Source organism: Pantherophis guttatus, chromosome 6 (assembly GCF_059756535.1).
Source record: "Pantherophis guttatus breed Tessera chromosome 6, ASM5975653v1, whole genome shotgun sequence".
In the NCBI taxonomy this organism is placed as follows: Eukaryota; Metazoa; Chordata; class Lepidosauria; order Squamata; family Colubridae; genus Pantherophis; species Pantherophis guttatus.
In genome coordinates, this window is record NC_142068.1 from 55,308,813 (window position 1) to 55,332,652 (window position 23,840).

At 39.0% G+C, this 23,840-nt stretch overlaps 1 protein-coding gene across 1 annotated transcript in view; it reads right to left on the minus strand.

Moving 5' to 3' along the window:
* The window catches only part of SHTN1 (shootin 1), an 81,842-nt gene extending 62,976 nt beyond the window's left edge, over positions 1-18,866 (minus strand). The window contains exons 1-2 of the mRNA XM_034440227.3: positions 18,650-18,866; positions 7,162-7,214 (exon numbers count right to left, since the gene is read on the minus strand). Coding sequence (XP_034296118.2) covers positions 7,162-7,214; positions 18,650-18,707 — 111 coding nt within the window. The 5' untranslated portion in view covers positions 18,708-18,866. The remainder of the gene's footprint in view (positions 1-7,161; positions 7,215-18,649) is intronic.
* Between the last annotated feature and the right edge of the window lie 4,974 nt (positions 18,867-23,840).

Here is a 23,840-nt window from a genome sequence, read left to right on the forward strand (position 1 = left end):
AAAGTTATATTATGGACTGACTGTAAATTAAAGACCATAAGCTTCTAGGTTTTAAAGTACTCCATGGTGAACAACTAGGGGCATTGCCAAAAATAATCTATAAGGTTTGGCATTAACCATGAGGCAAATGTCATTCTACAATGAATGTTGAGTGCTCCTACACAGAATCAAAAAATACTGCATGTTGTAGCCCAATTTATTTCCAAAAGGAACAGGAAAATGCAAATTGCTGCCATGGCTCCTGGATGCTGTATAGTAGAATGAGGTTCATATGGTTGTAAACAAGCATTGGAGGAAGATGCATGGCTTCTATGCGCCTCATTGTTACAAGGGCATTTTTGTTCTGAGAAGGAACATTGGACTTACCTGAAGGTTCTTTCTCCTTGCGCTGCGTGCGAGTCCATTGAATGGGTTAATCCTCATGTGATTGGCCAAAGTAAGAATTTGTTTAAACACACCTCCTCTTCCTGTCTAGCCCCAGTTCTAAAACGAAGTCCGGATCTGAAGAAACAGAAACTTGAACGGAAAAGGAGTTAATAGTCCTAGACCCCCAACAAGGGAAGGTATGGACTCTCACACAGCGCAAGGGGAAAATGGGGAGGGGGGTAGGTGGTATGATGGTTTCTGCCTGCTTTTTGGATTTGTCAAATTGCTTGGTTAGGGCCAGATGCCTTCTCTTGGCATCCTTTTCTGCTGCAGAGGAAGAAGCAGCAGCGGTGGATGTGTTGGCCCTGGTAAGGTGCTTGACCTTAGATCTGCCCCGTGCTGAGAAGGAGAATTGGATCTCCTAGGTGGGGAATGACTGTGGTTGGCCATTTTGAAAGGCTTAGTGGCTGCAACAAGTAAAGCCAAAATAAATTCCAACTGGGTTAGAAAAATGTGCCACAAAGGCGTGGGACTGCCAAAACAGCTCCTGGAAGCCTGAAGTTGGAAATCAAATGGCACGGGGCTAGCAGAACAGTCCCGGAAGAAAACACCTCACACAGTGTGAAACCAAAATGGCGCTGAGCCGACAACACAGCCCTCAGGCGCCTCAAAATGGCAGCAAAGCAGCTCGGTGCAGGTAAAACAACTCCTCAGATGCCTTAAAACTACTGTGGGAATGGCGCAGAGCCGGCAGCACAGCTCTAGAAAGCGCCCAAACTATCCGCCACAAAATGGCGCAGAACTGGCAAAACAGCCCCTTTTGTGCCTGGAAACGAGCCCGAACAAAGCTGGAGCCAGCAAAACAGCTCCTGAATCAAAGGCAAAATGGGCTAAGCAAGGGAGAGCTGAGCTCTGACAACACGGAGCTATTCTCGATCCCCGCAGCGTGAAGCCGACAACACAGCTTCACACTCCCCAGACAATTTACAGTACGGCGATCTCCTCCGAACGGCAGGCTGTGAACTCCACGTGTCAATGAGGCAATGGCGGGGAAAGTCAATGCAAATCATCACCAGCAAAGCCGCTGCTCAGCTGAGCGGCGCTCAGCCAAGTGCGAATCCACAAACTGCCAGTAACTCAGCAGGCTTTCAGTCAGGGTTCAATTTTAGAAAAAATTGTTAAGCTTCCTCGAAACTGCAAAGTAGAGAGTCCAAAGAATGGAGCTAGAGAAAAAAAGAAAGTCTCTAAAGGCCGGACTGAGTAAGGAACTGGGGCTAGACAGGAAGAGGAGGTATGTTTAAACAAATTCTTATTCAGTCTCTGGCCAATCACATGAGGATTAACCCATTCAATGGACTCTCTAAGCAGCGCAAGGGAGAAAGGAGCCTTCTTGTATCATTCCCAAAGCACACTGAAAGAAGGATGTGACATCATGCCAAAGTAATGGTCCTTGGTGATCTCAAAAGGCAACTGGACTTTCTTAATTTTTTTCCTTGAAAATGTTTTGCTTACCCCTGAAGAACTGAAGAAGCTTCTTGAATGAAAAGTGAAATGTTTTCAAGGGAAAAAAAGAAACCAAGAAAGTCCAGTTGTTCTTTGAAAAGCATTTTTGGGACAATCATGACCTGAATGATTGAGAATCTCCATAGACTTTTGGCCCTTGGTGAGTTGAGAGTTCTAGTTGTTTTAGGTATGCCATAGAAAAGCAAATTACCTCAGATCTCAGAGAGAAATTTTAGGTCAGGCCATTGTTACATATGACTTATGCACAATATGGTAAAGAGTTTTGATTGTAACCAAGTAGGAGAAGAATGAATTTTAAGTCACAACTACCTGGCATCTACACGGATTGGAAATCATTGTTCATAGTTGGGGAGGGTGGGGGAGTAAAACCCAGGAGAAAGAGAAATAGTCCCAACCAACAGCTAAGCATGGCCAAAGTCCCTGTAGCCTTTATCATAGTGAGGCCTGTCCCCAGTTGCAGGGTGGCACTGGAGATACAGCTAGTGACTTGAAGGATTATTCTTAAGAATTTTGATTGTACAAACTCCAGGAAGGCAAAATTGGAAAAGGGACCCAAGTGAGTATCATGAAAAAGCTATGCTGCTGGCTTGGCTCCAAACAATTTGAGCCAATTTAAACCATTGTTAGCTTTCTTGCTGATGGCAGAGTAAACTATCTGAAACAGGAAAACTATTCACTCTTCTGATCATCTAAAATTCCATAAGTGAGTTTGGACCCTTTGAGCAACTATCATAATTTTGGTTTTCTAGTAGTTAGGTTCTAGCAGGTCTTCCTTGCAACATTGTCTTAGAGGTCTTAGTGCTGTTGAAGGCCAATAAGAGTCCTTGAGAATATCACTGTATTGTCTGCTACAGTCGGATGGAAAAGTGTACCCAGCAAGTTTTGGAGAGTGAAAGTCTTGAGTTGTTGAGTTGACCTACCATGGAGTTAATATAAACATTAGAATAGAATAACAGAGTTGGAAAGGACCTTGGAATCATAGTGCCAGTATGTAGCCTTATTTGGTACTCTTGCAGGTTTCATTAGTACTAGCAAGATGGCCCTGGAGGTTTCACCTTACATTGAGCAACATGCCTTCATGTAGCATTCGTATTAGGTATAACATGCATCAGATAATTGACATTGCCTACAGCTTCTCCCCCAGTTTGATGCATGCAACGGAATCCAATGCTGCTTTAAAATCTAAACGCAGCATTGGAGGGTCATACATTTTTCAATGAAGGGCCAAAGTACTACCTAGTCTTTAGCTCCCCTTTCTTTTCAACAATCCTTTGGTTGCAAAACACCCAGAGTATGGTTTTAATATGGCATATAAATGTTTCAAGTAAATAAATGATTAATATCCCCCAAAACAGAGCAATTCAGTTATTATATTTGTTCAAAGTTTGCGATAACTTCATTAAAAACTATAGAAAAATTCTTTTATTGGCATGTAGTGCTAAACTCTGCCAAAATGAAAATACAGAACTGTTACAAAAGAAATTTACATATTGATTCCGACATTGTAAAAAGCACCCTTTTAATTGATTTCTTGATAGTATGGACAGTTTCAACAGAAAATAGGAGGAAAACTTCCTATCCCTAATTAGGAGAATATTCCAGATGAAATACCCATAGCTTTTTCTTCAAAACAAAAGTTTGAACCTTCAGTGACAGAAAAAAGCCCATAGTACTTGTTTTGAAGAAGTCACATTTGCCGTTTAAAATTGTTCAAAGCTAAATTGAATAACATAAAAAAAAAACTGCAGAAAAAAAATCCAGTAATTTGAATGCATACGTAACTGGAAAGCATGAGATGTCTTACAAAAGGAACTGACAAATCGATTAGGAAATGAAACATTAAGAAAACATAAAATGCAGATATGCATAAAATAAACACAATAGAAAAGCTATCCATTATGTAAACTATGTAAGTGGTACATTGCAATGCTTAGGGAGAAGTACAAGCGGAAAACCTTGACGGAGGGGATAGTTCTGCCATCCTTAAAAAAGAAACGGTTCATCTTGCGAGAGAAAGAAGTTGGGATTGCTGCCTGCTCTTTGTAAGGCAATAAATAAAGTTAGGGTAGCTGGCAGACAAGCTGCTTCTCCCCCCCTTCTCCTCAGGCATTCATCCATTCCCTCAGAACTGCACTAATAGGGACATTCAAGCCTGGCTAATTGAGCCACACCCTGGTGTTTTCAAGGACATGCTGACCCAGGAGCAGCTTCACCCCACCCAGTCTTTTCAGCTTACAAAAGCAAATGCTGAGACAGAGGGAGAAAAGAAGGTGTGTATAGCAGGAAAGGTAAAAACAAAGGGCCTATTGAGGAAGAAGCAGAGGTGATGTCTGAAGAATAGCAACAGCAATAGACTTATATACCGCTTTACAGCCCTCTCTAAGCAGTTCACAGAGTCAGCATATTGCCCCCAGCGATACGGGTCTTCATTTTACTGACCTCGGAAGGATGGAAGGCAGAGTCAACCTTTAGCCGAGTAAGACTCAAACTGCTGGCAGTTGGCAGGCAGCAGAATTAGCCTGCAATACTGCATTCTAACCACTGTGCCACCATGGTACGCTCCCATAGAGAGGGGCTCCTCCGGGTGCCGTCGGCCAAACAATGTCAACTGGCGGCCCCCAGGGGGAGAGCCTTCTCTGTGGGGGCACCTACTATCTGGAAAGAGCTCCCCCCAGAGATACGGAAGATCCCGGATCTGCGCACCTTCCGCCGCGCTTTAAAGACCTTATTATTTCACCATTAGGCGGGCCTGGCCTAATTTTCTCCCTCTTTCATAAAAGATTTTTAATTTTTAAATATCTTTTAGTATTTTATACATTCAATTTTAAAATTGGTTTTAAATAGTTCAGGGTTTTAAATTTGTCGGAGCCAAAATTATTTAATTTGATTTTATTCTACTTTTAAATTTTGTATGGATGTGTTTTATTGTTTGGCTGTGCACTGCCCTGAGTCCTTCGGGAGTAGGGCGGTATAGAAATCGAATAAAATAAATAAATAAATAAATAAATAAATAAATAAATAAATAAATAAATAAATAAATAAATGGTAATAGCAGCTATTACAAGCAAGCAAGGGGATGTTTATTCAACTGCCGGGGCCACCAGCCATGGTGAGCAAGCATATCCCAGAGTCAGACGGATTCCAATTAGTTTGGAGCTTTGCCTGGAGCTTGGCAGCAGCTAGAAAAGAGCAAGCAAACTGAAAGCACCTCACCCCAATTCATGCAAGTGTTTGAATAAGGGCAAAGGCTGTACACAGGTAGTCGTCGACTTACAATAGTTCATTCAGTGACCATTCAAAATTACAACGGCACTGAAAAAAGTGATCTATGACCATTTTTCACAGTTACAACCTTTGAAGCATCCCCATGATCATGTGATCAAAATTCAGATTTTTGGCAACTGGTTCATGCTTATGATCATTACTGTGCCCCAAGGTCAGGGGATCCCCTTTTGCAACTTTTTGACAAACAGAGTCAATTCGGAAGCCAAGTTCACTTAACAACCAGATTACTAACATCAGCTGCAATAATTCACTTAATAACTGTGGCAAGAAAGGTCGTAAAATACAGCAAAACTCACTTAACAAATATCTCACTTAACAACAGAAATTTGGGACTCAACTGTGATAGTAAATCGAGGACTACCTGTATGTGTTACTTTAAAGACTTCGAGTCTTTTGTTTGACTGAGTATTAGCAGACTAAGTATTAAAGTACTAATTATTAAAGACACGTTTATGAGCCACATCAACTTGAAAACCTAGAAGGCTGGAACTGACCCAGAGCAGTAGGCCAACTGTTGGAGAATGAGTGTGTAGTAATGAAGTATTGTGTATAGATTTGTTATGCTGTGATATGTTCAATACTTAAGAGAGCAAAGAATCTTCATACAGCTCCTCCTTAAGAAGCCATCCCAGGCCTACCCATTTGGGGCAATTTTTACCTTCTCCAACTTCCCCTTTTTAGGGAAAATTGTTGAGAAGGTAGTTGTCGTGTCGCTTTAGAGGGCTTTGTATGAAGTGGATTGTTTGGACCAGTTGGATTTTAGGACAGAGTATGTGACTGAAATGGCATTACCACACTTGGAGATGACATCTGGAAGGATAAAAATAGTGTAATCATCTTTGCTCTTCTTGATTTTTTAGTTCTGTTCAATTCCATCAATAATAGTATCCTTCCGGACCAGCTCCAGGATTATGGAGTTGGGTGCATAATGTTATGTTGGTAGTCCTTCCTCCAAGGTCACTTCTAGTTAGTGTTTATAGGAGGGGACAGGTCTGATCTACAGGTCCTCTTAGGTGGGATGCCTCCTATGATACTCAGCTGTATCTCTACCCACAGTGTTGCTGTGGAAGTTCTTCTCAGAGCCTGGAGGCTATGGGAATCTGAATAGGGAAGAACAGGCTTGAACCTAGCTAGACATATTTGTTTTGATTTGTTAGGGTCTCCTGGATCTGGTGGTTTTCCTTCCTTCGTTCTGTATGAGGTCCCCCTCCAAGAAAATCTTTGTACAGTTTGGGTGTCCCTCTTGACTTGCAGGTCCAGTTCAAAGAGCAGATGGCAGCAAGGGTCAGGGAGCCTTTATACAACATTGTGTTGTTGACCAATTGCACTTGTTCTTGAATTGGGAGCTACTACACAGTCACTCATGTTTCATTTATATCCTGAACAGGTTACCGCAATGCATTCTAATTAAGCTTCCCTTGAAGAATATTCAGAAGTTTCAATTGATCCAGAATGCAGCGGCATAGACAATTATGAGTATGCCTCATTAAGCTTATGTAGATCTTTGTTCTCCTAGCTGCATTGCTACTCCCAATTTGCTTCTATGTGTAATTCAAGGGATTGGTTATTACCTGTAAAGCCTTATATGGCATGGGACATAACATTTGAGGGATCATCTTACTTCCATTATTTCTACCTATCCCATTGAATTGGGCAGGAAGGACACACACTGGTTCTCATAAATCAGGTATTGACATCCAGCTATGCCTAGGAAGTGTGTCTTTTCTGTAGTTGCACCTCTGTGTTAATTTGATACCTCTAATCTTGGACCTGCATTTTCTGCCCATAACTGTACCTCATATCAGGAATAAATGTTGATAGTCAGGATGGTATTGAAATACTGCAAATGGTCCTTGATATGAATATCATTTGATGGCAGAAAGAATCTCATCAACTTTAGATAAAATATTCAACAAGAAGATCCATAAAAATCAGTAGATAATAAACATTATGAAAATACCAAGTCATGTCAAAATGAGTACCAACCTCTTCTTTTGTTTTCTTATTTTCTTTTCTTAAATCTTCATATTCACCAATAGCTATAAAGACAAAGAGGAATAATAGCAATACATTTAGAAAAAATATATTTGTTTTTATAACTTCAGTTAAGATTTTACTATAGTGTTAGACCAGTGTATACACCCAAGATTCCTCACAATTTGTAAACAGAGTGGTAAAGGAGGATCCAAACAGCAATATAAAAATAAATGACAAGGAATTTAAAAATAAAATTATAAGTTTATTTTTTAAAGAGTCACTCATGTTGGATGTTATTTGTTGCTGTGTTCTCACAGTTGCCGGGCAAAATCTGACCAATGTGTGGGTAACAATGGTTCTATGGTCTGCTAGAAGAAAAGATATACACCAAACATCACCTCTGCTTGACAGTCCTTTTATGAGGGGTCTAATTACTCCTGACATAAGTCGCTATTAAAATTACAGTTTAGTTGAACTTGTCACACATTTTCTGCAGTATAGGAGTCCTGTAGTCAGAGGTATTCACTATCTTTCACTATCTACCTTTAGGATTGCTGAAGACAGTACATCAAACCTGGGGAGGATAAATTTGATATATATAATTTGTTAAGGAATGACAATAGCTGGCGTAGTACTGTGTTTCCCCTAAAATAAGACATCCCCTGATAATAAGCCCAATCGGGCTTTTGAGTGCATGGCAATAAGGCCAAGCACTTATTTCAGGGTTCAAAAAAATATATGATAGGGTCTTATTTTCGGGGAAACATGGTAGTACAGGACAGAATCTAAGACTTATATTGCCTTTGTACCATACTAATATCTTGCTGGAATTTTATAATCTGAGAATTCTCTTCTTTGGTACTTTTTTTTTTTTTTTTGCTTGACCATATCTATCCTTTTATGGTCTTACTGGAGAAACCATATGCAGCTAATTTCATTTTGATATATATCTTCCATATAAATTGAAAGTCACTATTGTTTATCAAAGGATTCATATAACATACCATAAAATAATGAAGTAGTGAGTTTGTGAAATGAAATAATAAGAATATTAGATGTAAGAACAAAATAAAACCAGAGCTACAACTAAGAAGTATTTCCTTCTAAGTTTAAATGAAAGCAGAGCAACAGTAACAACCTGGTTGATAATAGTTGGACACATCTGCAAGAACATAGTTCAACTGTTCAAAATATCAGCCCTTGAGATCACCAAACATCAATCATTTGGCTTAATCTCTTTGTAAATGGGGCAGTGGAGGACATTGTAAGAATAAAGTCCTTCACTTGACCAATAGCCAAAAACCTTGTTTGACAGAACACTTGCAAATCTTCTTTTAAAATATGCTGAGAACATGGTCAGTGAGCAAAGAGATGTACACACCCTTGTCAGTGAGACACTGGTAATATTTACTAGGTACTGAGAAAGTTTTCTATATTTTTATAGTGACAGTACTAAGATGAAAATTTGGATGATTGTATTACATGGCACCTTTATTGCCATCCCTTTCAAAAAGCAATCTCTAATATTTTCTCTGTTCCTTGAAGGGTCATTCCATGTCAAGTGGTCTCTTTTCAGAAAAGTGCCCCGCTCGACCATCACAGATTTTGATGAAATTTTGTGTGACAAAAATGCCTATATCTCCACAAGTATTGCATCAGCACACAAAACACTTTACCAATGTTCATTGGGGACGTGTGCATGTTTACACAAAATTTCATTGAAATCCATGATAGTCAAGCAGGGACCCCCAGACCATTTGACATGGAATAACCCAAAGTTAAGTTAAGTAGAGAATATATTTGTAGCACAGGCAACAAAATTTGGTCCATTAATTCCAAGCCATGAAATGGAGAAAATACAGTCTGTAAAAGTGGAATTCTTAAAGGCTTTCTAGTTTCTTAAAGTGCCCCAACAATGCAAGATGCATTCTCATACCAATGGAAAATAGCCCTATCTCCACCCTTAAGTAAATAGCAGGGAGCCCTGGGAAAACTCAAAAATCTTCCTTATGAATTTATTATTATTATTCCATTTGGGCAATTACCTTCTCATCCTACCACCAGAACTCAGCCCCATACATTATCTGGACTCTGGCCTTGCCCTGGAATATTTTAAATATAAGGGTCACAATCTTTAGAATCATTTAGAACTGAAAAACCTCCAAACAGTGCCCATTGTATCAGGGGCAGTTCAGGGGTCAAATGCTCCCGGTTCGGACCGTATCACCCAATCCGGTAGTGATGGAGGCGGGTGGTTCGAAGAACCGGTAGCAAAAATTCCTGGGCACCCCCATGCCTAGCTGAGCCGCACAATCATCAGAGGCTTTTTTTTTTTTACTTTTAAAAGCATTTTTTCTACAACCTCTTCGGCCGAAAAAATGCTTTTAAAAGTAAAAAAAAAAGCCTCTGATGATTGTGCAGCTCAGCTGGGATCGTCAAAGGCTTTTAAAAGCATTTTTTCTACAACCTCTTCAGAGCGAAGAGGTTGTAAAAAAATGCTTTCAAAAGGCTCTGACGATCCCAGCTGACTTGCCTGATCAGCAGAGGCTTTTTTTCTTTTAAATGCCTGACGATCAGGCAACTCAACTTGGATCATCAGAGGCATTTAAAAGAAAAAAAGCCTCTGCTGATCAGGCAACTCAGCTGGGATCGTCAGAGCTTTTTGAAAGCATTTTTTTACAACCTCTTCGCCGGAGAGGTTGTAGAAAAAATAGTTTTAAAAGTTAAAAAAAAAAATTGGCCACGCCCACCAAGTCACATTATCACCCCCCCACCAAGCCACGCCCACAGAACCAATAGTAACAAATTTTAGATTTCACTACTGGGGCAGTTGCTAAGACAGTATTTAAATGTGTTTTCCACGTAAGGGATTTATGAAAGGTAATATCTAGGCATTTAAAAGAAGAGCACTGCTCTATTTGTTGGGCGTAAATTTTCTATTTGCATTTAGTATTGTTCCTGCCAGATCTATTACTTTTGTTTTATTATAATTTATGCTCAATTTTTTCATTTCACAATAATCAGCTAAAATGGCCAATAATCTTGTAAAGCCAATTTCAGTATAGGAAATAAAGAGCCATGCCAATGGCATGCACTAACACTTAATTTTTCCATACATTAGGTGAAAGGAAGAAAAACTTTGTGATTTCATAGCCACTAGCAGTATTATTAATGTAAGAGTTAAATAAGAAGCAAACAAGAAAGAAACAGCCCTGTTTGCCTTTTCTGTCCAATAAAATAGGGCAGGGCTATCAAACTCACGGCCCACAGGCCAGATGTGTCACACGCTGGCTACGCCCATGCCTGGTTTAGCGAAGGGGAAAAAAGTTGTGATACATCACGTGATACCACCGTGTCAACACGAGTTTGACACCCCTGAAATAGGGTCTAACAAGGATCCTAGTGGGCCTAGTTTATGCTGCCTGGTATGAGCCGAGGTAGCGCAGTGGTTAGAGTGCAGTACTGCAGCTACTTCAGCTGACTGCTAGTTCAGCAGATCAGCGGATCAAATCTCACCGGCTCAAGGTTGACTCAGCCTTCCATCCTTCCGAGGTGGGTAAAATGAGGACCCAGATTGTTGGGGGCAATATGCTATTTAGTATACTGTCTTTGGTGTAACCCGCCCAGAGTCCTCGGAGAGTGGGCAGCATAGAAATATGACTAATAAAATAAATAAATAAAATATAGTTCAATTATTAGGTTTTAGTAGGGATTTATCAAGGTCTATCTTAACTAGTTTGTCCCACAGGTGAGAGCTATCAATTAAAGAAGGCAGAGGGAAAGTCAATCAAGGCAACATAGAATTGCTTTGTATGTTTGTTATATTTATGAATAAGGGTCTTCATGATACAGCGATTTAATTTACTATGCCCTTTCTGAAAACCTGCCTATTCTGGATAACTAATAAATAATTCTTTTTCCCAATCTTTTCATTTATTAAGAAGTAAACTTTAGAAGAAGAATAAAGTTTAGAAGTATCTAGCAGATTAATTGGATGGTCACAGGTAGTTTCCTACCCATTGTCCTTTTGAAGATTGGGTATGCTATATCCAATTTATTCCAGTGGGCAAGTACAACATTATCTATTTTTGAAAAAGTTTAGTCAGGAAGGGATCCCACATGGAATCATTCAACTTATACATCCCTGGAGATTTCATATCCTTTCTAGGAGTTATTCTCTTATGCTTAATTCAGTAGATGCTGTTGTTAGCTCAGTACATGGGCTGATGTAAAAATGGTAGAATATGCTATCCAATTTTATGCTGAAACACATGCATGAGATATACAACTGTGTATGAAAATACTATTAGCCACCAATTCCTCTTTTTAAAAAACTTAAACTGAGGTAAATTTCTTCCACTGAGTCCTAGGAAGAGACAATGATAATGATGCCATTCATTCATTCATTCATTCTTACATTTATTCATTCATAAGATTTATCAGTCTGTTAGATATCTATTATGACTCCATATCTAAGAGTTACCATCCTATTGCTTACTTGTAAACCTGCAAAATAACTATTCTAATTAAATTTAGCATTTAAACATTCAAAAGTCAATAAATGCATTTTCTCTGTAAATACAAATATTACCTTTTAAAATTTTGAATTCTTTTTTAAAAAAATAAAGTTAATGTATTTTTAAAAGCTAAATATTCAGCAGCAAGAATTGTACAGGCAGCCAATGAAGCTGCAAAATGACAACATAAATGGAAGACTAAGCAATGGACAACTATTTTGAAAAGTAGGATGGTAATATATATGGAACGATTATCATGGAAGGGAATAAATATAACAAGATAACAGACTGAGAAACTATTTGTCATGAAGTGACTCAGCAAATACAGTAAAGGAGGGAACATTGCACAAAAATAATATAGTTTAAATAGAGGAGTTGCCTCTAGAAAATTTCTGCCAAATTCTTAAATTGTTGAACTGAAAAGGGGGAAATAGCTCTGAAAGAGGAACCTACTTTCAGAATTGTGTGGGGGCTTTCAAATCATGGTCTTCCCCATTTCTTAGATATTTGTAATAAAAGCACAAAATGTAAACCTTAAGAAATACTTTGTTTGTATAATGGATTCTGAAACTTGTAAAGGATTGTGTGACCACTGGCAATGTTCAACTGCAAATCCCAAGTCCAACTAGAGATACTATAGAAGTCTTAATCAGATTCAGGAGACTATATATTATATAGGTATAAACAATCTCTGATAAATTCCTTGAAAACAGAATTATTGCTTATCCAGAAACATTGTACTGTAGTTCCAAAGGTCATATTAGGACTCTAAATGACTAAGGAGACACACAATTTAGGAACTTTTCTGAACTTGCAGCTTTTGCTGCAAAAGCAGATAAAAACTATGATGCCTTCACACAATCCTGGTTGATGTACCCCAGGAATGCCTTGGTGACAATAATTCATGCCCTTATCATTTTGGATTACAGTAATAAATTTACCTGGGGATGCCTTTGAAAATGAGTCAGAAGGTCCAATTCTGAAATGTAGTAGTCAGGTTACGGTAGATGACTGCTGCTATATATATATCTTTTTTCTTTTTTTTGGATCCACTGGTTGATACATGTCTGAATCTAATTGAAAGTGCTGGTTTTGGTTACAATGCCTGCTTCCCAAGTACCCTAGGTATCCTCTCTGTTGAACCTGCCTAATCCATGCATTCATGTAGCAAAGAATCATCACAAGAGGATGTAGATCCTAAAGTAGGTCTACCGTTTTGCAGTTTCCAAACTTCCAAATAACATCTACAGGTAACCAAAGACTGAGAAATGTTGTAACTGAGTGCATATGAATTCATGGGCCCCTAAAATACATTGAGGTATAATTACTGTATATGAAAAGAGTTTGTGGTGTTCAGGATAAGCATTTCCCATGTCCAATAGCATTTTTATACTGTGTTTCTGATTACTTTTCTCCTTCTTTTCTGATTCTGTCCTCCTGTTTTCAAAAGAGCTCCTAAAACTGACTTAGAAGACTATTAGTTATTTATATGCTCCAAATAATGTACAAATGGAATCCTTCAGATGACATATGAATTTTAGATGAACTGGTCAATGCAATTAGTGATGTATTTAGCTTCACTAAACTATATAAGGAAAATGCATAGCGTATATTGTATCTTCTGGTTTTTATTTTATTTCGTATAAGATCACTATGGCCCAATCTGTACTGAGAACACCATACATGAGGTTTTTTAACCTCAGTTTCCCCAGTTTCTCTGATAAAAAAAAAATGCCTCACCTTCTTCAAACTGCAGTGTTAGAATGGAGCCAAGAGGCATTAAGGATGTTGGTGGCTGGCTGCTGTACATCTCTCTCACAAGTTGTACTCTCACAAGTAAATGACTTCAAAACAACTAGCCCATATCTCTTGCTCTTTTTTCAAAAATATATGTAGAATCAAACTTGTTATGATGTTATGATTTGTCCTTGGGTATAAGATTTTTTATTTTGTTTTACAAATGGTAAACATGCACAGAAGGAATAGATTGGGACTACGGCAGTAGTGGGTTTCAATTTCAGCCGCTACCAGTTCGCTTGTGGGCGCATGCGACGCTTCTGCACATGCACAGAAGCTTCTGCACATGCCAGAAACATCCGGATGGGGGGCGGAGCCTGCCACTGCCGGTTCGTCTGACCTGGGGTGAACTGGTAGCAACCCAGCACTTGACTACGGTATGGGGAGTTTGGTCTTTTTTTTTTTTTTGGTTTGCATCTATTGCCTCAGTCTTAATTGTCCCCATCATCCATATATTATCTCCACTCTCTAATGTATGCTCTTTGCAGAACTTGAGAATTCTGCTCATTGAAAGAAAACAAAAATTTTACTTGTAAAGTATAAAATAAATGTCTATAAAGGATAAGCTTCTCAGCCTCTCTCTCTCTCTTCGATTTTGAATAAACTTTCTGTGTTATTGCAGCAAATAAAGAGACCGATTGTCAACTGAAGAAGCAGAAAAAACATTTCCAACAAAGTTATCATAGGAAAAAGTGTTTTAAACAAAGTTGTAGTAATAAATAAATTCTAACAATAATGTACTTTCTAGTTTCCTTCTTTTTCCCCTCATATTGATTAATAGCTAGATCAACCAAAACAGCAGACTTGCTACAAAGATTACTTTAGATTTTATATGAAAAAGAAACATAAGTCATTAAGGCAGGAGTGTCAAACTCAAGGCCTGCAGGCCGCTTCCTGCCCTTTGGGTGCTTAGATCTGGCCCATGGGGCCTCCCTGAAAACAGCAAAGATCTGGTCCACAGTGCCTCTACCAGCAAAAACGGAGCTTGGGAGGGCCGCGCATGGCCCTCCCAAGCTCCATTTTCGCTAGCAGATTGTTGCAGGAGGCAGGCCCAGCAGAAAACGGAGCTTGGGAGCCCGTTTTCGTTGGCAGAGCGCTCGGGCCACAAGTGCCCCCAACATGAGTGATGTCAAGCTGGCCACACCTACCTTGGCCATGTCCCCCCCTGGCCCTCCTGAGGTCAAACACAACCCTGATACGACCCTCAATGACCTGAACTGAAATATCATTTTATTACATCATCATAGAGATGGTAATAAGTCTTTCCAATTCAAATATGTGTGTTCTGTCCTGTAAGCCCATGAATCGTGTACCAGGGTTACATGATTAGGACCTTTCCTATCCAGCTATTAGGTAAGATGAGAGTAAGATGAGAATGATGTACCCAATGCATTCTTCTGAAACCCAATGTTCATACATCAAGCAAACTTTCAGGAAAGATATCTACTATTAACCATCCTGCATTATTTATGCAGTGTATTCTGATATATTTGAAGAGCACTCTATCGTATATTTCACATAAATATATGGAATGTATTACAGTGCAGTTTTGACAATAGTCATGTAAGATATTAAATTACCAAGTGATGAAAATTGTGTTTGACATCCATTAATTCTACTCAACCTTTTTATATACACACCATAAATATGGGCTTACAACTGAGATTGTGTCAAAATAGCAGACACATGGGGATATCATACACAGACACTGTGTGTCAGTCCTGCTATATAGACCAAACCAAGAAATCAATTGTACTCAGCGAAAACTACTTTTATTAATTGAACCATGCAAGTCTGACTTGCTTTATTCCACCCACCCACCCCCTGGGGTCAGGTGAATTTGGGAGGTATCTGCCTTAGTCTTTTACACATGTCTTCTTTTTGTTTTGTACTTAAGTCATGTTTTCCCTTTGTTGCTTTGGTGAAGGATATGGCTATCTCTATCAAGGTCAACACTCAACATTGCTCTTATGAATGTATGTCAGCACAATGTTGTCCACAACTACAGAAGTTGTGGCTTTTGTATACTGATGTCACAACACATTTTGTCCCTTATTCAAAAAGAATAGCAACATGTTAAAATAATGTTCATTTTAAAAATGTATAGTACGGACCAAGCTGGCCCTAGAACCACTGACCATCCTATACATGTATGAGTAAATAGATACATGTTGAGATACATCTGAAGAAGCCAGTACGAGAGACTACCATACTTCCCTTCCAAAAAAGTTCCCTAAATGAAGTGTTGCCGCTGGTAAGATGCTTCTCCTAGCTGCTTCTCCAATTTGCTTCTCCAAAGTAGCAAATGGGCTTTATCGTTTAATATTTATATCTTAAACTGGACTTGATATTTTACAAGTTGCAATGCAAGATAACTCTTAATGGATATGTTGGCTAGAGTGCAATAACCCTTTTTCTTTTTAAACTTGCACAGTTTTATGTATATTGTATTTTAATGGCTTCTCTTATTTTTATCCTTATTAAATTAAAAATATAATACATAATGTCTCAGAAATCAGGAATGTCCTTCAATTCTTGTTTGGGCCACACATTTTCCTATCTTTGAGCCACACATATTCAGGCTGAATGCTCACTAGGGGTAAAGCTGGATCAGTACAGGTAGCCGTTGAGCAGTTCATTTAGTGACCGTTCAAAGTTACAACAGCACGGAAAAAGTGACTTATGACCACTTTTCACATTTTCAACTGTTGCAGCGTCCCCATGGTCACATGATCAAAATTCAGATATTTGGAAACTGACTCATATTCATGCCAGTTGCAATGTCCCAGGATCATGTGATCACCTTTTGTCACCTTCTGAACAAGCAAAGTCAATGGGAAGCCAGATTCATTTAACAACTGTGTCACTAACTACAGGATTCACATAAAAACTGTGTCAAGAAAGGAAATAAAATGGGGCAAAATTCACTTAACAAACATCTCACTTAACAAGAGAAATGTTGGGTTCAATTGTGGTCACAAGCCGAGGACTCCCTATACCTTTAAGGAGCTTCTTGGAGAAGATATTTAACTGACTATAGAGTTTTTCTTCTACTTGAGTTTTTTCTTCTACTTAATTCATTACTTTATCACAATAAAAAGCTCCCATCTGGAAATCTTTCAAAGCACAACTTCTTGTATTAGATTATGCTTAGGTTATTAATAACTGGAAATATTATTTGATTACAGTTCTTGATGTAAAAATCCACCCAAGGGCAAAATCTGCATAGAAATTCCAAAGTTCCCAGAAATTTCACCAAAAAAGTTTGGTGAAGGTAGAGCATCTCAACTGACTCAGAATGCTGAATGGCGGCTGGAATGGGAAGCTAGCAGGCTGCAAAGCAAAGCACCCAATTAAACAGTGTCTCTATGCTTGATCAAATCAAAAATTCTTAAAAAGAAAATGATGGGTAGCTGCAGTCTAGTGTTCTTTCTTGTTTACTGATAAATTTTTATATTTGGCCACACCATTATAGTAATTATTTTGTGAGACTCTGTTCTGCAAATTTCAGGTTAAGGACCCCTGACATAGTTTGCAGCTTAGAAGAACAATTAGTTTGTCTGCAAAAGATCACAGTTCAGTTCAAGACATTGGAGGTTAATCTTTTCACAACTTTTAACAGAAAGAGAACAACTGTCTTCTCTCTTCTCCTATACTTATGCCTTTCCCCCTGCCCGAGTTTTGAAAAGGCACCCCTCTTTCAGCACTAACAAAACAGAAAAGTTTCATATCCAATCTTCTCAGCACTAAAAAGAGAAGCCCGCTGCACTATGGAAAAGAAATTGTCCCTTCCACCTGCAGATTTACATAGGATCAGCTGAGAATCTGGATGCTGGAAGGCTTCTTAAGAGACAGTGTAAAATCCCAGATAAAAAATTGTATGGGGTTCATGTCAGTGGTTGGTCTAAATTTAAGATTTTAGGCTAAAAACGGTTCCCATCATTGGTTTATTGGTCTATATTTGTTTGAATGGATTTTGTTAAAGTATTAAGTGCCATAATAAGACATAGCATCAAGTCAGAATAGGCTAACTGAAACTCACAGAGTTATTACTGCCTTGAAGAGTAGTCTAAAATGAATTTTAATTCTCACAAGACAGCAAGAAATCAGGGGGAAAATGCTGAAATTGTACTGGTGAATTTATCTCATTAATACTACTTTCTTTTCTAAGGAGAACATAGCTTCTCTCCATTCCTTTCCATTGCTATCCCCACAAACAATCTGAGGTAGAAGAAGAGATCAGCTGGTCTGCAGTCACACCATTTTGTCACTGAGTGAGCACTGCACACAGATGATCTCCCTTAAGCACCTGCCTGTTCCCTAAACTCACAAGTTAGGATGCTGTATTTTCACAGTTGTAGCCTAAAGCATGAAAAAAAGCTGGATTGCTCAAGCATTAAAAACTGCTAAGCGCTAAGTTATGATATAAATTTAATTTCCTACCCAGGAATGTATTATCTATTGAAGTGTTACATTTTGAAGCAAAGTCTTAAAACACATTCAGTTCTATTTTTGTTTTTAAGTAATTTCCCTGGACATTTTTTGTTCAGTTGTGAAGGGTTTTACAACTGAAAGAGGGAAGACTTATAAAGTGAGAAGGTGTTTCTAGATGCTATAGGATTTCATCCCAAACCCACCCAATGCATAGAATCTATTATTACTGCCAGGTCAGCCGGCACACATACACACACACAAAAATACTGATAAGTCTTGAGCAAGTAAATAAATTAAGACTCGGTTAAATCGTTCAGAAACGAAAGTGGGTGGACTGCAACATTTTCCTGCAGTGCGGGCCCACGGGGATAGACAGACAGAGAGAGAGAGAGAGAGAGAGCGCAAAGGAGAGGAATAAGAAATCTGGATCCAGCAGATCTCTGCGTAGGACCAGGCCGGTCATCGAACAGCTGTCTTGAGATGGGATCCACATGTCTGCTGCTTCCGAGGTGACACCCCACCCTGAAAGGCCGGTCACCAGAGTCACGGCTGCTTGGATTCTGACATTCGTTTCAGACGCTAAAGGCCGTTCCGGGGCGAAGGGACCCGTTTGCCTACAGAAGCCGCCTGGGCGTCGTTTTTCCCCGCTTTTCTGAGCCGCCCCGAAAAGGAGAGCAGAAGCGAAAGCGCGCCGCTCACAAGCCTGGCCGGTTTTTAAACTAAGCCCGGCTGCTTTGGAGGAGCCTTACCTTGTTCTTTCAGGCTGCTGAGGAGCTCCAGCTGCTTCTCTTCCTCGGAGCCGCTCATTTCGCCTCTCCGGCCCGCGGGGCGTCTTGCGGAGGGGCACCCGGAAACGCCACTTTCCCTCCGCCCCGATGGCGGCTAAGTGGCGCCACTCGCACCTGGATGCAAGCGGAGAGGGCGAGGTTTGAGGCGGGCGCTGGGAGAGATCCCCGAGCAGCCTCTTTGCCAGGCTACTGCACATGCCCGGCCTTCTCTTGGAGCATGTGCGAAAGCCAGATTTTCTTGCGCCGGAGGCAACGGGCTTTTTTCCTCCGCTCCTGGGCAGGCCTTTATGGTCCTGGCGCAGAGAAGCGGGAAGGAGGCAGCAGGTGGAGGGTGAGGCTACATTATTATAGAGCTTTAGGTTCAGCAGCGTTATATTACACCCGTGTTAGTAAATAGGGCAGGGAGTATGCTCTTTCGCTTCTTTTTTCCAGGTATATCCAGTCGTAGGGTACAGTTAGTCCTCAATGTATGACTACAATCAGTGGTGGGATTCAGCCAGTTCGCATCAGTTAACCGGTTGTTAACTTTCTGAGCAGTTTAGTGAACTGGTTGTTGGAAGAAATCATTAGGGCAGCGAAACGGTTATTAAATTATTTGAATCCCACCAATGACTACAATCGAGCTCAAAATTTCCGTTGTTAAGCTAGATATTTGTTCAGGGAGTTTTGGGACTCCCTTTTTCTTGCCACAGTTGTTAAGTGAATCACTGCAGTTGATGAAGTTAGTCATCTGGTTGTTAAGTTGACTATTGCTTGTGAGAAGGTTGCAAAAGGAGATCATGTGATCCCCAGGACACAGCAACAGTCCTATGTATGCCAAGCACATGATTATGTGGATGCTGCAAAAGTCATAACGGTGAAAAACGGGCCTAAATCACATTTTTCAGTGCCATTGTAACGTGAAAGGTCACTAAATGAACTGTTGTAAATCAAGAACTCCCTGTAGAAGAAAGTGCTTTGTGAACTCGAAAACTCCGATTGGATCAACTTTTCTATTCAGGGACATTTAGGTGATGGCTGGACAAATTACCTGGAAGGGTAATTTTATTTTTTATTTTTTTGGAAATATCATCCATTTTACAACAAGGACAAATGAAGGGGGGTTTTCATATTAAAACCAGAATATTTTCAAAGTCATTGAAACCAGGAGAATTTATTTCTAAAAATATTAGGCTTAGGACCCTCAAGGGTGACTTCCTTGTGAGAGTACAGCTCTGAATATACAGCTTATAAATACCAACTTCCCAACAAATGATTAACCACTCTTGTGGATGTACCTTTAAATATACAGTGTATATTCAGAAATACATTCACAAGAGTGGTTGGTCATTTGTTGGAATTTTGGTAATTAGAAGAATCCATCCTATTGATTGATAAAACCAAAGTTAAAGGCAGCATTTACTTTCCAGAGTTTCTCCTCTTTCCTATTAAACAGCACTGCTTGCACGCAATACAAAGTGTAGCTATTAACTATAAAGTCCTAAGTGGTGTAGGGGCTGGCTATATATGGGATCAATCACTTCCATGTTTTTTTGCCCAACTGGTATGCTCCAGCAGAGTGGATGTGCTCTGGGTCTCTTCAATTAGGTAGTGTTATCTTTTGGAAGACATAGAACATACATAAGAGTCTAAAAATAAATATTATTAAAAGCTAGATAGTTTATATTAAAACAAACAAAGTATATATAAAAATGAATCTAAAAGACTCTAAAAAGAAGGATAGGAGTACCAGGTGGGTGTATGAGGTTAGTATGTGGAAGATTATATCAGATTACAGAGCACTCTAGTGTGGCAAACTAGAGACTCATTAAGGGTAGTTTATGGCCCAGGACATCATACTATGAACTAAGTGTCAATGCAGAGAACCTGAAAGCAGCAGGGAAGTGTAGATTTGTCCTGTGACCCCTGTAATGGTAAAGTGAAGCTAGTATAAATGTCTCTGTAATGCAGGAACTGCTCTGCTGTTCATAAGGACATTGTCTTCCCAGGTAAGGAATCTTCCCATATTGGTCTTCAAGAACAGCCAAAGGGAGGCCAGGACATCAGGGCACACATAAAGAAGCTTGCATAATTGTGTTTTAAAAAGTTAGATTGTACCATCTCTGCTGCAACAAGGTAAACCCCTGTGTACTATACAGTAGCTATGTCATTACTTTTTGTGCAAATAGCCAAAAGCAGTTGGATTGTAATACCCATCTTTAGGAGGGGGGAATATAATACCCATCTCTGGAGCCATCCAGGAGGTATGGACCAGTTAAACAGAAAGATTACTGAGCCAAGAATTTTAGAACTGTTTTCATTTCTATTAAGAAAAAGAATAACAATGTCATCACCAGACAAGACCACTGGAATATATCTCTTAATCAGTTTAGGTGGCTAACATTTATTTTTATTAAGGTATTATACTTGTCTATTTTAAAAAAATTGAATACTAATGGAGCAAGGATGCAACCTTGCTTCACTCCTGGTTGTACTAATCAAATCTGTTATTTACCCTTGGAAACCATATCTAGCCCTCAAGTAACGTTTATATATTAGCTGTTGAATGTTTTTATCAATATTGGTAACCAGCAGATTTTTCCATAGCATCCGTCTAGATATTGAAAGACAGGCAAGATCTATAAAAGCTGCATATAGGGTGCTTTTAGATCCACAAAGGTATTTCTGTATTAAGAATTACAATATAATTGCCTTGTCTGTAGTTGATCTTCCTCCTCTAAATCCTGCTAGTTCGTCTGCTATAACATCATTGTCTTCTATGCAAACATAACATTTCTCAAGCAGATTTTTAGGCTCAATTTTATTAATTATATTTAAGAGGCTGATAGCAAGATCTTCCTTTTTTTTTTTATGAAGCACTCATTCATTGTGAGATATCTCCTTTGTTGCCTATCATGCTTCCAGATCCATCTTTTTTTTAAAAAGATTCATTTCATTTTTTAAAAAATAGCAAGCTAACATGATGCAAGGCATAGCACGAGTCTCTAGCAATATATTTATTTGTAATAATGATTTTGGGCTACTCAAAAATCCTACTAACATGATAAAGAGTGCCTTGCAGCTAAGTATGAATGATGAATGAATGTTTTATGACTGGCTTTTAGAACCGTATACATCTTCAAAGGATTTTTATTGCAAGAAACATTTGTGCAGAGTACTATTCAAAGATGCCCCTGTCCCATTTCTAAAAGCAAAGCATCTGCATTGGTTCACATCACAGTTTGTGTTGCTCTGATAGCCTTTTCTAGCTCTTACAATCATTGTAGGAGATGGAATGATATGAAGCCCCTCAATAGAACCTCACAGAGGCATGTCACCTAATCTGGATAAAGTATGTCTAACATCTACACCTTACTAATTGCCTCCCATGAAAGCCAGTTTAGGATTAGGCAGGCCTTCCATAAATGAGTCTTGAGCAAAACATACCCTCAAAATTCCAAATGTATCTCTGACCCTCAAAAGTTGTGAACTTCTGACCAAATTGATCACACATATTTAGTTTCTGATTTTAAAGCCAGTGCCTTTTTTGTCTACTTCTGAGTAGATATGCATAGAATTGCATTGTTAAATCACACGTATAGATATAGGACTAGAAATAACTGGTAGTCATAATGGCTGGATTTTCTATGACTCAAGGCCTATTTGCATTCTCTAACACTCTTTGATTCCTTTTATACTCTTTTCTGACCACAGTTACTGAAAATCAGCATTTTTTTGTCATTTTGAAGCACAAAAATGAAATTGTAGAGCCCTAAAAAATAGGCTTAATATGCTTTTTTAAAAATTCCCTTAAAATCTAGAGAGGAAACATATTTTCCAGAAGAATTAAACAACTCTTCCCTCTTCCCTGCTTACACCCATAGCTCACAGGGTCTGTAAAAATGTTAACTGCAGGCTCCTGCCACCAGGAGCATGTCCACTCCTGATTCTTATGCTAGCTAAGGAAGTCAGTATTCCTTTAATAAAAATAGTCTTAAAAACAAACTTCATATACATTTGTAACTGACAACATGTTTTGCTGCCTTATGTGCTTTATTGATCTCTAGTTCTGGAGACAAACTGGATTGATATGTTTACAACATGGTCTATTGGAGAATCAATATGTAGCAGTGTGGTGTCTATCGTACTTCATTCATGGGCATTCAAAGACACTGATTCAATCTATTCTACGGTAACTATACCTCTGATGGAGGTTTTATGATGTCTGGCCATGGCAGATAATGCTGATATTTCTCAGGAAGAGGTTGCACCCAGCTTTGGCTGGTGCCAGAATATTTCAGCCTTTAAGGTGGCTATGAAGTAACTAGTTACATACATTAATAATAATGAGTCAGTAGTAGTGTGGATTAAAGTAGATGGAAAGATATGGAAAATAACAGAATACTTGGGGCAAAAGCTTAGGGCCAAAGGAAAACTGCATTCCTCATTTAGAGAAGCACCACACATTGCATTTGTCTTGTGCACCTAAAATTTTGTGATATGTCTTTTCACCAGTTGAACAAAGTTGAGCAGAATTTCATCAGGGAAGATAATGAATATAATTATCCAGCAAAAGTGCTAGATCTTTGCAGAGCATACAGGTGGGTTATTTTCGCTTAGCTAGTTATATTTTCCTGCCCTTGGACCTCAGTGTTCTCCTCATCCCCATTGTAAAGCCATTATAAATGTATACTCTCACTTTTCTAATACATTAATGTATGAACTAATACTTTTAATACATGTATGTGGCTTTGCATCTAACCTGATTGTGCCAACAAAACTGGCCATTGCTGGGTGAGGGTGATTAGGTGTTGATTCTTTTGTTCTTCCACTAGCAGAAGAAGTGTGGTCAGCTCATGCATTTTTCATGATCTACAGTGATGAGGTCTGCTGCTGGGAGTGAAAGAAAGAACCATAACAAAATTATTCCAGATACTAGTTGACATGCACTTTAGGGCAGCATCTTCACTAATGACTCAAAGCATCTTCTATAGTCATCAAAATGTCACAAATCAGTACTAGGGAAAGGTCATAGATTGTAAAAAAATCAGCAGATGGAATAATGGAACTCTGCCGTCAAAAAGAAGGTAAGGTATCCCTACCCCCAAGTAATTATTCTTTTTTATATCATCTATATATTTTTTAAATTATTGTTATGATTACTTTGTTAAAA